Source organism: Ailuropoda melanoleuca, chromosome 12, assembly GCF_002007445.2.
Source record: "Ailuropoda melanoleuca isolate Jingjing chromosome 12, ASM200744v2, whole genome shotgun sequence".
In the NCBI taxonomy this organism is placed as follows: domain Eukaryota; kingdom Metazoa; phylum Chordata; class Mammalia; order Carnivora; family Ursidae; genus Ailuropoda; species Ailuropoda melanoleuca.
The window spans coordinates 33,233,713-33,246,158 of NC_048229.1; the positions used below are offsets into that span (position 1 = coordinate 33,233,713).

The window sequence follows — 12,446 nt, forward strand, 5'->3', positions numbered from 1 at the left end:
GGCGGCTCCGGCCCTGGGCCGGCAGGAGTCGCCGCCGGGTCCCTGCGCCGCGGTCGAGCCCAGACGTCGCCGCAGCCGAGAGAGAAGCCGCCCGCCCCGTCCAGCCGCCGTGCGCAGGTAGGCGCCTCTCCTTCCCGTGTCCGCGCCGGGCGTCCGGCCGCCGCGGGGCCCCTCCTCGGCGCGCCCCTCGGGGGCTCTGCGCCCCTGCGTCGGCTGCCTCAGTCTCCCTCACCGGCCCGTCCCCGCCCCTCTCCGGTGCAGGCGCTCCCGTCGTCTCCGCGCGGACCGTGCCTCTGGGTCTGTCTCCCTCGCTCCCCCCGTTTCGGATGGGTCTCTGTCTGCGGTCCTCTCTCCCTCTGGGTGGGCCTCTCCTGCATCTCTGGATGTCTCTGTGTCTATTTCTTTCTGCTTCTCCGCCTGTCTCTGGCTCTGTCTCTCCGTCTCTGTATCCCTTCTCTCTGTCTCCCTTTGCCTCTATCCCTCAGTCTCTCGAACTCTCAGTCCCTGTGGATCTCTCTGCCTCCAACTCCGTGGTTCTCCCCGTCTCTGGGCATCTCTTTGCCCTTTCTCTTCCTCTCTGTCTCTCTTCTGTATTTCTGTCTCTTTCTCTGTGTATCTTGAGACCCTTTTCGGGCACCTTGACCCCGTCGTCATCTCATTCCAAATTCTGGTGCACCCCAAGAGCTTTCCCCTGGGCTGAGGAGCTGCTCGGGAGTTGGCCGGGGGAGTAAGGTTGCTACTTGGGGCAGGTGAACTCTGAGGGACGCTGTGACCCCAGCATCCCCTTTAGAGAGTCACCCCACTGCTCCTGAGGTCGCACCCACCCCACCCTCCGATTTCAGGAATTCCTGGCTGGGGGGGTGGATTTCCTCCCCCACTTCCTCCCTTCCAGGATTTGGCTAGGTCACCATTAACTCCTTCCTGCCTCCACTTCACTCCCCCCACCCCCCCGCTTGAACTGGACATCCCACCACCTCCAACAAGGCTGAAGGACAGCTCTGGAATTTCTGTGAGCCATTGTTGGTGGTGGGATGTGTGTTGTGTACTCAGGCAGGATGTGCGCTGGGGGGTTTACTTGCCGGCACAGATGGAGATGATAGGTGCCCCGACGCCAGGGCCCTGCCACCAGCCCCCCTCCTCCTGAACCCACCAAGAGGGCACCTCCCAAGCTCTGTCTCTGCGGAGGACCTCAACATCAGGTTTGGGGTGAGGATGGGGAGGTTTCCCTTTTGGAGGGGATCCCAGTAGGAGGAAATGAGAGAGATGATGGGCGGCTTTTGAGCTCTGGGAATCATAGTCAAGAACCCTTGAGTGTGAAGTCTTTGAATGGAAGGATTCAGGATGTGAGAATGATCAGAGGGAGGACTGGGGCCGCACAACCTTCAAATCAAAAGTCCTCAGAATATATGAATCTTTCAACCAAAAAGATTAGTGTCGGAATCTTGGGAGCTTTCAGTGTTCGAAGAAGAGCTCAAAGGGCTTGTGGAGCCATCTAGGTCGAGCACCCATTTTACAGATGGGAAAACTGAGGCGCAAGAGCCGAAGTCCCCACAATGAGTCTGTGCCAGGCTGGGGGCTGGGACTCCAGTTCAACTGAAGCCCAAATCCAGAGAGCTGGCTTCTTTCACTGCCACTAAGTCGGATTAATTTGGGAAAAGAGGTCTTCACAGCGAGGAGGGAAGAATGCCAGAGTGAGTATGAATAGCTGGAATCCAGAGGGGAGCGTTTGAGAAGCAGAGAAGAGAAAATATTTCCCAAACCATGTTGCTGGGGAGGGGAGAGGGGACAAGAGTTGGTTTGGGTGGAAGGGGTGGAGTTTCAGAGGAGGGAACAGGGGAAGGGAAATGGGGGGGCAGGGACTAACTCCCGCCTGCTTCTGTCTCCTGACCCTCCCCGTGAAGCCCACTGCTCCCTCGGGACAGGGCCTGTAATTTGGTTTGTGTCTAGACAAATAATAACTCAGCTGGTGTGAGCGAGCTGGAGGGATGAGGGAAGGCCGGCAGGGCACGAGGGTTGGAGACAGCCTGGGCTCCTGGTAGCCCCCCCAGGCAGGGAGAATTTAGGAGCTAGGTGGAGGTGACAACTCACTTCCCCTAACCTCCGGTGAATCCCCCATATTTTAGAATTCTGTACCACCTTAGACCTTCAGGCTGCTGGGAGGTTAACAAGCAGAATAGATAAGGGAGAGAAAGGAAGTGGGGTTCACGGTATATAGAGTATGTTCCCATTTCTATTAAGAAAAAAAAGGGAAATACGTATTCATGTTTGCTGGGCCAAGATAATAATCACTGAGAGTTTAATAATAGATGATGAAAGTCGTAGAATGGTTAAAAAAAATCATAAAGCGTTCTAACAATAGAACTTAAGAATCTTGGAATGTGAGACTCCTGGAATATTAGAAACTTAAAGGGTAAGGACACGGAAAGCCGCTAGGATAATAATAATAGAATGGAAGAAAGGTAAAGCTCTAGAATGTTACAATAATAGAACAGTAAACCATGAACTATACTAACAATAGATCCCGAGGATTTTTTGAGCGCTGGAATGGACGGTGTCAGAGGGGTAGAGTAGGAGGACCCCGGTGTCCCTTCTGGGTGGTGTGGGAATTGGGGGGAGATGGGGACCCCTTTGGTAGAAATGGGGAAACTGAGGCCCAGAGAGGTGGTCACGGTGTCTGACTGCCCCCTGGTTTCCGCCGGCCGCCAGGGCACCAGGTGGGGAGCGAGGCGCGGTGATCACATTTCATCCCCTAATGAGCAGACCGGAGCTGGCCGGTCCCCCGGGGCTGCCAAGGGGGTGGCGGTAAGCAGGAGCCGGCAGAGGAGGGAAGGGGGGCAGAGAGGCAGTCTGGTGGCTTCTAGGACAAGGCTGGTGAGTGAACCCTGAAGGTGGCCAGGGATGTGGGGGGTTCTCCCTCTGGTCCTCTCAACCCTCCAGAGTCCTTTAGCCTTGTCGGATTTAGGGGTGGCTGCTGGGGCCCAGAGACTTATCTAGCTTGAGCAGCCGAGGCATAAAGCGGGGGCCGGGGTCTGACCAGTCCTTCCGGTCCCCTCACTATCACTCCACACTTGGGCTTATCTCTCTGCCCTTCCCTGGGAGGGGCTAGCAGAGACCAAAGAGGGGGCCCTGGGGGATAGGGGGAACTTCTTGTTAAAGATTTGGGGGTTGAATCCCGAATAAAGCTCATGCTGAAGAGGAGCTGAAGGAGAGCTTGACCGCCAGGAGGCTGGGCAAGGAAGTCAGGTGTTGGAGAGGCACAGAGACACTGGGGTCACTTGCTTTTTGGTGGTGAAAAAGTCCTTCCTTGTATCTTTTAGAAGATTCTCAAAGGGGGCTGACGACCCCAGAGCGACTTGAGAAACATTACAGGAGCACAGGGAGTGAGGAGAGAAAACATTCAGGGAAAGGGGAAGCTCTTGGGTTAAGAGCGACGAGATCTGCCCGGTCCTGATACATCACGTGACTCAGACAAGGGTCTTGCTGGTCTGGGCCTCAGTTTCCCCACGTGTGCAGGAAGAGGTCAGAAATAGCCTTGCACTCCCAGTTGGGGCATATAGACCTGCGGCACTGTGGAATTCTTAAGAGTCTCGGTTCTGTGCTCTTGAAGGTTTGATGGTGGGCAGATCTCAGGTGGGGAGAAGAGAGGGCCGAGTGCCCCTCCCCCATACCCCGAAGCCCCAGGAAGCAGGTGGGTTGAGAAGGGATGGGAGGAGGGTGAGGTGAGCGCCCAACTGGTTCCCCCTCAAGGAAATTAGCCATGAGAAGTGTATTTCCTCTGGCTTCCGGAAATAAGTCTCATGCAGGCTGTACCCGCTCCAGCCTCCGCTGAACCTAGGGGGTCTGGACTGCGTGAGGCAAAGGGAACTCCCAGCCGTGGTTCCTTTCTGGTCGCAGCTCTCCTGTGGCCATAGGATAATAATAATTGTTCAAATGCTGCACATTTTGTAGATGATATGATGACTTAACCAAGGATTTTCTTGTCTGTGATGTGACGAGTATAAAAGTTCTGCCCCTCCCTGTTTTTACAGAAGGGGAAACTGAGACTCTCGAAAAAGAATGAATTTCGTCGATGTTACAAGAAGAGGGAGAGACAGAAGGTGAGAGAGGAGACCTGGGGTCAGAGAGAAGGGGAGATTTGAGGGCAGAGAGAAGAGGGTTTTTTTGAGTGACTTGGTCTGGGTGGGGAATATTGGAAGGGAGGGACTGGATTGCACTGTTCCAGCCCAGCCCGGGGAGCAAGAGCTGTCTCCACCCTTTGTCCACAGGATCCAGGAACCTCCATCAGCGAGTCTGGGGTGGGGGCAGCCGCTGGGCTGCTAAGGACCCCACAGGGGGTAGGGCTTACTAAGCGGGACTCAGCCCTGACCTTTCAAAGTCAATTATGTAGGGGATAGATCCTGCCCTTTTCATTTTTTTTTTCCTTCCCTTCCAACCTCTTTCCCTGGGACCCTACAGGGACTTCTTTGAACTTGTAGCTGCCTCAGGGGGAGAGGGAGCCTGCATTGCAGGACGGGCTGACCAATGCCTGTTCCTTCAACCCACAGTCAACCACTATACGCTGGGCTTCCCCTGGGTGCTGGGATACAGCAGTCAACACAAGGTTACTGGCCTCCTGGAATGTCCATTTCAGACAGACAGACAGATGGGAACAAGATACAAGGTGATGTGAGGAGAGAGCCCTGGGGGTGGGTGATTGTGACTCTGGGGGTGGGGGGGGCTCCCTGTGGAAGTGAAGGAGGTGAGGGAGCTGAGTCCTAAGAAGATCTGAGAAAGAGCAAAGGTTTTGAGGCTGAAAAGAAGGTCATGTGCCTTGAGCCTACTGAGGTGGGGGAGGGGAGGTAGGGGAGAAAGGCAGGCAGTGCCTTGTCACCTGGGGCAAGGAGTTTGGATTTTCTGGGAAGGCACTGGTGGGGGTAATGAGAGCTGATTTTCATGTTAAAAAGAACTTTGTGACTGTGGGAAGTTGAGGGAAGTTAGAGGAAGCCAGAATGGCAGCCAGGAAAAGCAGTGAGGAGCTACTGCAATGGTCCGAGCAATCAGCGATGGTGGCGCAGGGCAGACAGTGGCAGGGGATTCCGAGACATGCATGGATTCAGGGTTTATTGTACAGGTGGAGCCAAGAGGACTTTCCCATGGAAAGATGCTTTGGCATCTGGGAGTTTCCCAAGAACCCGGTGTGTGAGGTCGGGCTCATCCCTTCCCCTCCCTGGACCTTGGTTTCCTAATAAATCCAGTTGAGTCAACAAGTGGTTTTCTAAGTGTGTCCTGGGGGATTCTTCAGAAGTGGTCTCCCTCCTCCCGCCTGATTTCATTGAGAACACAGGGCAGCTTCTTGTTTCCACTGTCTTAGATGGCTTTCCAGTTTAAGATCTTGTTTAAAAAGATAATACTAATACTAATACTAATACTACTAATAATAAAAGCTTTCAGAGCTTAAAAAAAAAAAAAAGCTTTCAGAGCTTAACCTCCACACAAACCCCTGGATAGAGTAGCTTCTGAATGTGCCTCTGATTCAGGACTTCGCTCCCCTACCCTCTGGGGCTGACAGTGGTTGGGGGCCTGGTACATGACTGTCCTTTGCCCTGTGTTTACAGGTCTTCCCAAGGGGGTGACAGGCCCAAGGTTCTCACTCAGGGAAGTTGGGGGGTGCAGAGGCAATGAGGGAATCGGTCCCTGAGGGAGGGACGCCAGCCCTGCTGCCCGAATGTGATCACATCCAGCAGCCCATCCTCTCTCCCTTCTCCCCTCCAGCCCAGAGCAACTATGGTTCCCAGCCCCCGCTGCCCAGCCCTGGGCCCCTTTCTGTCCAGTTATTCTTGGGTGGAAACATGCACAGGCTGGAGAAAAAGGGTGAGAGCCCAGATTGTCCCGCTGTCATCATCAGGACCTTGGACAGGTCTCTGAACGGTTCTGTGCCTCAGTTTGTCAACTAGGAAGGATAACAGTAGGGTTCTTGAGAATGTAATGTATTAATACCCATAAAAGTGCTTAGAACAGGGTCTGCGATGTGGTAGGACTCAATAAACCTTAGCTGTTATTATCTGTCTTTATCATTGTCAAGAATGGGGTGTCCTGGGTTAGTAGTCCCCATTCCATCCTGGCCTTGCTGTGAATCCTCGATGGGAGCGAGCAGTCTTTCTGAGCTTCCTCTGCGCCTGGGAAATGACAGGGTTAGCATTTCCTGAAGCATGATACAATACTTGTGCATTTTACACGGTACCTGGAAGGAAGTTCTAAAATCTGAGTGGGGTCTTTCACATCTATCAGGGAAAACAGATCCGGACCCCACAGAGATCTGTTGCTTAGAATGAGGCTCAATTAGGTATCGCCAGGGTGTCCCCTGTCTGCAGCCCTCAGGTTGTGGCGAGGGGTGCGGGGAGAAGGGGGTGCCTGTGATTCCCCTCACTGCAGACCTCTCTCCCCACAGGCACCGTAAGGTCAGCTGTGAACTGTGAGGGGGGCCACCTCATCCCAACTGCTCACTCCCACCAGGACCAAGCCAACCAAGCCAGAGCCCTTCCCCTGCCCCCTTCAAATTCCTCACTCCATCCGTAATCCTCCTCCATAATAGCCCTTACTCACCTCCTTCCTGTTTCTTAAACACCCTTCCTACATTCCCAGCACATCATTTTCCATAATCTTCTTCTCTTCATCGGTTACCTTGCTTGTTTCCTTACTTCTTACGGGGTCCTAGGAAGCGCCAGTGCCCCGACTGACCTTGCCTGGTGTTTTCAACCCTCCCTAACTGTAGTCTGTCCTATCTCAACACTATCACCCACATTTCATGCATCTTCTAGGACATTCCACCCCCCATCACTTCAACGTGGCCACACATACTTTCTACAAAGACCTCCCTCTTACCACTGCCTGCTGATGTCTTCATCTCCTCCATAGCCAATTCTTGTGCCACCCCAAAACTCCCTCATTTACCCTCTTACTGGCTCTATAAACACCCCCTTGACAAGGCTCTTTTTTTTTAATCCCACCATCCCCCCCCTCCCCCATCCTAATTCTATCCTTCCTCCAACTTCTCCCCCTCAAGCTCTACTCTTCCCCGCCCGGGCTGGCCGACGATTCACGGTCACCGTCACCTCTCCCCCAAGGACTGCCCCCCACCATGTTCCCCTGAGCCTCCAAGGAGGGGGCTCAGGGGGCCCGATGGCCTCCCGCCCCCCGTGGCCCCACAGCCCCCGTGGGCCAGGGGAAGTGCCTCGGAAGCCCCGGTGCCGAGGATGGGCAACCGCACGTGGGAGGGCTGCCACGTGGACTCGCGCGTGGACCACCTCTTCCCGCCGTCCCTCTACATCTTCGTCATCGGCGTGGGGCTCCCCACCAACTGCCTGGCCCTGTGGGCAGCCTACCGCCAGGTGCGGCAGCGCAACGAGCTGGGCGTCTACCTGATGAACCTCAGCGTCGCCGACCTGCTGTACATCTGCACGCTGCCCCTGTGGGTCGACTACTTCCTGCACCACGACAACTGGATCCACGGGCCCGGCTCCTGCAAGCTCTTCGGGTTCATCTTTTACACCAACATTTACATCAGCATCGCCTTCCTGTGCTGCATCTCGGTGGACCGCTACCTGGCGGTGGCCCACCCACTGCGCTTTGCCCGCCTGCGCCGGGTCAAGACGGCCGTGGCCGTGAGCTCCGTGGTCTGGGCCACGGAGCTGGGGGCCAACTCGGCGCCCCTGTTCCACGACGAGCTCTTCCGCGACCGCTACAACCACACCTTCTGCTTCGAGAAGTTCCCCATGGAGGGCTGGGTGGCCTGGATGAACCTCTACCGGGTTTTCGTGGGCTTCCTCTTCCCGTGGGCCCTCATGCTGCTGTCCTACCGCGGCATCCTGCGGGCCGTGCGGGGCAGCGTGTCCACCGAGCGCCAGGAGAAGGCCAAGATCAAGCGGCTGGCCCTCAGCCTCATCGCCATTGTGCTGGTCTGCTTCGCGCCCTACCACGTGCTCCTGCTCTCGCGCAGCGCCGTCTACCTGGGACGCCCGTGGGACTGCGGCTTCGAGGAGCGCGTCTTCTCGGCCTACCACAGCTCGCTGGCCTTCACCAGCCTCAACTGCGTGGCCGACCCCATCCTCTACTGCCTCGTCAACGAGGGGGCCCGCAGCGACGTGGCCAAGGCCCTGCACAATCTGCTCCGCTTCCTGGCCAGTGACAAGCCCCAGGAGATGGCCAACGCCTCGCTCACCCTGGAGACCCCGCTCACGTCCAAGAGGAACAGCATGGCCAAGGCCATGGCAGCTGGCTGGGCGGCAGCTCCTCCCTCCCACGCAGACCAGGTGCAGCTGAAGATGCTGCCTCCGGCACAGTGACCCTCCGCTCACGCGGAACCCCCTTACTCCTCAAATCTTATCCCACCCTCCCTTCCCTCCCGGTCTGATGTATGCAAACTGTATGTAAATGAGGCAGTGTTCATATTCATTAAGAGCAGAAGATAATAGGAAAACAGTGAGGTTGGCGGGTCACTGGTCCATCATCCTCCTCCACCATGAGCCCCTGACAATTCAGATGAACTGTGCCTAGAGCTGTGCCAGGTGGTGCTAGTGACACAGCGGTGATGAATGACAGTCCTGGCCCTCCTTCACATGCTCCCACTCCAGTGGGGGAGACAGACTTGTCCCCAGACAGGGATGACCCAGAGTGGGTAGGGCTCAGACAGGGGCGCCCAGTGGGCCTCTGACCCAATCTGAGGGTCAGGGAGGGCTTCCTGGAGGAGGGGACAAGTAAATTAAGTCAAATATTTGGTTTCCAGAAGGTAATGACAACAAGAGAGAGAGGGAAAAAAAGAATTATTTCCAACAAGGAGGTAAAATTTGGGGACTGAAGGGGAAGATGGGAGAAGAAATTCACCGAGGGGTAGAGTGGTCATTTTCGCCCTTGGGCAGCTCCTGGTCATCTAAGGGAGTGAGGGCACGAAGAGCAAGTGTGAGTTTCTAGATAAGGAGCGTTCTCCAAGTCAGGACTGAGGAGGAGGGAGACTCAGAACCCAAGTGAAGGGCAGTCGGGGCAGACTGGCTGGAGGAGTGGAGAGCAGGCCAGGCTTGGGAAGGGGCTCAGGACAAGAGAAGGGTATTTATTCATTCATTCAACAGAGATTTATTTATATCCACTTCCTGCCCAGCCCTGTGCTGGCTGGGATTGGGGATGCAAGGGTGACCAAGACAGCCCAGGCCCCCACCCTCATGGGGCTCACGGTTAACAAGTAAATAAAAATAAATATAATGTTTGGAATTGATGTGTCCTGGGGAAAAATAAAGCCGATTGAGGGGAGAGAGAATGACAGGGACTCGGATCTAGAGAAGGTCAGGGGAGGGCTCACTGGAAGGTGACATTGGAACAAAGAGCTGGTAGGGGGTGGGGGTGGAAGGGTCAGCCCTGTGGCTGTCTGGAGAAGAGGATTTCCCATAGAGGGACCCTAGAGGGACCGGTAAATGCAAAGCCTCTGGAGCGAGAGAGTGCCTGAATTTTGAGGGAGAGTAGGTGGGGGGTGCAGGTGGAGCAGAGGGAGGCTGGGAGGGGGGCAGCTGGAAAAGAGGGAGGCTGGGAGGTGAGGAATGGTTGATGATTGATGGGACTAGGTCCTGGTGAGGACTTTGCCTTTTACTCTGAAATAAAGGAGAACCACAAGAGGGCTCTTAGCAGAGGAGGGATGGGATTTGACTTAAATGTTAACAGGATCTGCTGAGTGGGAAACAGAATATGGGAAGGGCAGCAGTCGGGGGGCCAGTGACAGGTGACTGCAGTAGTCCAGACGGGAGATCCTGGCAGCTGAATGGGGGTGGTGGTAGGGTGGGGTGGTGGTGGTGGGGTGAGCAAGGAACAGTGGTCAGGTTTGGGATTTATTTTGAAGGAATAATTCAAAATGATGGAAGAAGCACAGGGCCTTTTGGGATTATGTAACACGAGCCCCTTGCCCATCCTGAGAATAGGGTGACCAGGGGGCCTGAACTGGAAGGACCTCTGGGAATGATCCCAGGCCCTATTCCAGGGCGGTCACCGAAGAGGCCAAATGACTAGGCCAGGGTCACACAGCTGGTGAGTCAGCGCTGGGGTGATCCTGGGCTCTCTCTCCCCTCTCCATCTCTGCCTCTGTTCCCATGCCCCAGGGTGGCTGAGGCTGCCTGCCTTGGCTGACAGGGTCGCCCTCCCTCTCCTGGCCCTCGGGGATCACCAGGAATGGGCATCCTTCCATAACCAGGCTGGAGAGCAGGAGAAAGCACCCAGCACAGGCCTTGCCCTTTCTGACGGGTCACCTCCCTCCCTTCCTCCCAATGGATGTGTAATAGGCTCCAAGCTCCCGATGAGATGTGAAGGTCCTCCTCTTACACATACACACCCCCCTTGTTCCAGAAGTTCCCAGAAAAGGTTCCTGGAAACCCTTCTCAGAGAAAGGAAGAGGAGGGAGGAGGGGAATGAGAAAAAAAAGAACTTAATGAGGAAAATGGTTTTGCAGGAGGGGGGTTACTGAGATGCAGGAAGTTGGGGCTTTGGATTTGGGTGCAGAGAGAAAAGAGGGAAGCCTGGGATCTACGGGGCCTAGTAATTTTCCCACCCCAAAGCCATAAAGCTACTGGGATGGAGATGTAAGGGGCCAGAAACTTTTGGAACACAGTCCCCTCGGAGGGTCAGATGAAAGCCTGCACTCCACTCCTCCACCAAATGCTCAATCCCGTTCATTCAATAAACATTTATTGAACACCTACTGTGTGCCAGGCACTGTTCTAGGAGCTGAGGAAACAGCAGTGAAATAAACAGATAAAAAGTTATGTACAGTTTGGAAGTTTCCTAAATCCATCATGGGGGACCTCAGCCCCCAAGTAGGCCCCTGGGCCCCTGACTAATACCCCCAGGAATCAGAAGACTTGGCTGGGACTCAAGAAATCCCAGCCTTGAGTCCATTCTTATTATGCCTGGACCTTTGTTTTGTTTTTAAGATTTTTTGTTTATTTATTAGAGAGAGAGACAGCCAGCGAGAGAGGGAACACAAGCAGGGGGAGTGGGAGAGGAAGAAGCAGGCTCCCAGCAGGGGCTCGATTCCAGAACTCCAGGATCACGCCCTGAGCCGAAAGCTGACGCCTTAACGACTGAGCCACCCAGGTGCCCCCACACCTGGAACTTTGGATAAATGCTTTTCTTCCTCTGGCCTCAGTTGGCCAGTCTGTAAAACGGGAAGGGGGTTGGTCCCAAGGAGATAATGGACCTTGAATAGGCCTCAAGCTCTATCACACGTTCAGTCCAGAAGGGATCTGGGGGAAGGGTTGTGGTTTTTTGTTTGTTTGGGGTTTTTTGTTGTTTGTTTTTTTAAAAGATTTTATTTATTTATTAGAGAGAGAGTGTGTGTGGGGGGGGTGGAAGGAGGGACAGGAGAGAGAATCCCAAACACACTCCCGGCTGAGCGTGGAACCTGACCTGCGGGGCTCGATCTCACGACGGATCATGACCGCAGCCGAAATCAAGAGTCGGACTCTTAACTGACCGAGCCATCTAGGCGCCCTGGAAGGGTTGTTTTTATGGAGTCTTGGTATTTTAAGGAATTTAGAATATCTGGGTTCACACATGTCAGTGCTATCATTATTACGATGAAGAAACGTTGGTCCATGTCAGGGATTTGACAAAGGACACCAAAGCAGTGGGAGTCGGAGGGGAAGCCGAGGAGAGCCCCTCCTCCCCGGGAGGGGGCTGCTGGGAAGGCCCGGGGGGGCCCTGATTCTGACTTCTGAACAGGTTTCCTCCGACACGCGGCTCCTCCCCTGTCCCGTCCTAGATGCTCTCAATTACCCATCAAGACTCCGCCATCCAGAAATTTCTCTCAACCTCTTCCTGACCTTGTTTATATGATTTTGCTCCCTGCTGGCTAAAGGAGGACAGTCTGGGACATGTCCTTAAACTCCTTCTTGAGCCAGCTCCCTGGGGACCCTCGCCCACCAGTGGAGGAAGCAGGGCTGCTTGAGAACGGGTGTGGCTTTATCAGCCAAGACGCCGGGCTGTCACCTTCTAAGGACTGAGGGAACTTCTCCCGGCCCCGACCCCCTCTCTGGGCCTCAGCAGGTCAGTTACTCAGGAAAAGGCTAGATTCGCTATTTCTGGGGATGAAGTGCACCCTCGGGCTGGAGTCAGCGATAACAGTGCTCATAACTGAAGAGCAATAAGGGCTGTTTCTCGGGGTCTTATTGTGACTGGCACCATTCTAAGCACCGATCACGGTTCACTCACTGTTTTTACATTCAAGATTCGCATGCAAGCCTTACAACTACCCAACAAGGTGAATGGTATTATGATTCCCATTTTGTAGACGGGAATACTGATGCCCCGAAAGGTTACGTCACTCGCCTAACATCACAAGCAAGTAAATGGCGGACCTGGGATCCCAACCCAGGTCTGTATCACTACATGGTCGGTTTCTTCTTATTCCCAGTGAGAGCTCCACATGAGGAGAA

General features: G+C 54.7%; 1 protein-coding gene across 6 annotated transcripts; it reads left to right on the forward strand.

Annotated features, from left to right (window-relative positions):
- Positions 1 to 10,709, forward strand: GPR4 (G protein-coupled receptor 4). Of its 6 annotated transcripts, none has more exons than XM_034638542.1 (4): positions 1 to 117; positions 4,029 to 4,097; positions 4,545 to 4,660; positions 6,428 to 10,709. In XM_034638542.1, the coding sequence occupies exon 4, from the start codon at positions 7,233 to 7,235 to the stop codon at positions 8,319 to 8,321; it is 1,089 nt and encodes a 362-aa protein (XP_034494433.1). In that variant the 5' UTR covers positions 1 to 117; positions 4,029 to 4,097; positions 4,545 to 4,660; positions 6,428 to 7,232; the 3' UTR covers positions 8,322 to 10,709. The 6 variants fall into 6 exon arrangements, with proteins under 6 accessions (XP_034494433.1, XP_034494432.1, XP_034494434.1 ...); XM_011236383.3 differs by lacking the exon at positions 1 to 117 and adding an exon at positions 843 to 1,691; XM_034638541.1 differs by lacking the exon at positions 4,545 to 4,660.
- The last annotated feature ends 1,737 nt before the right edge of the window (positions 10,710 to 12,446 follow it).

Bases quoted from the DNA above. Each gene is read 5' to 3' on its own strand.
- GPR4 (XM_034638542.1), top strand. From the start codon at position 7,233: ATGGGCAACCGCACGTGGGAGGGCTGCCACGTGGACTCGCGCGTGGAC.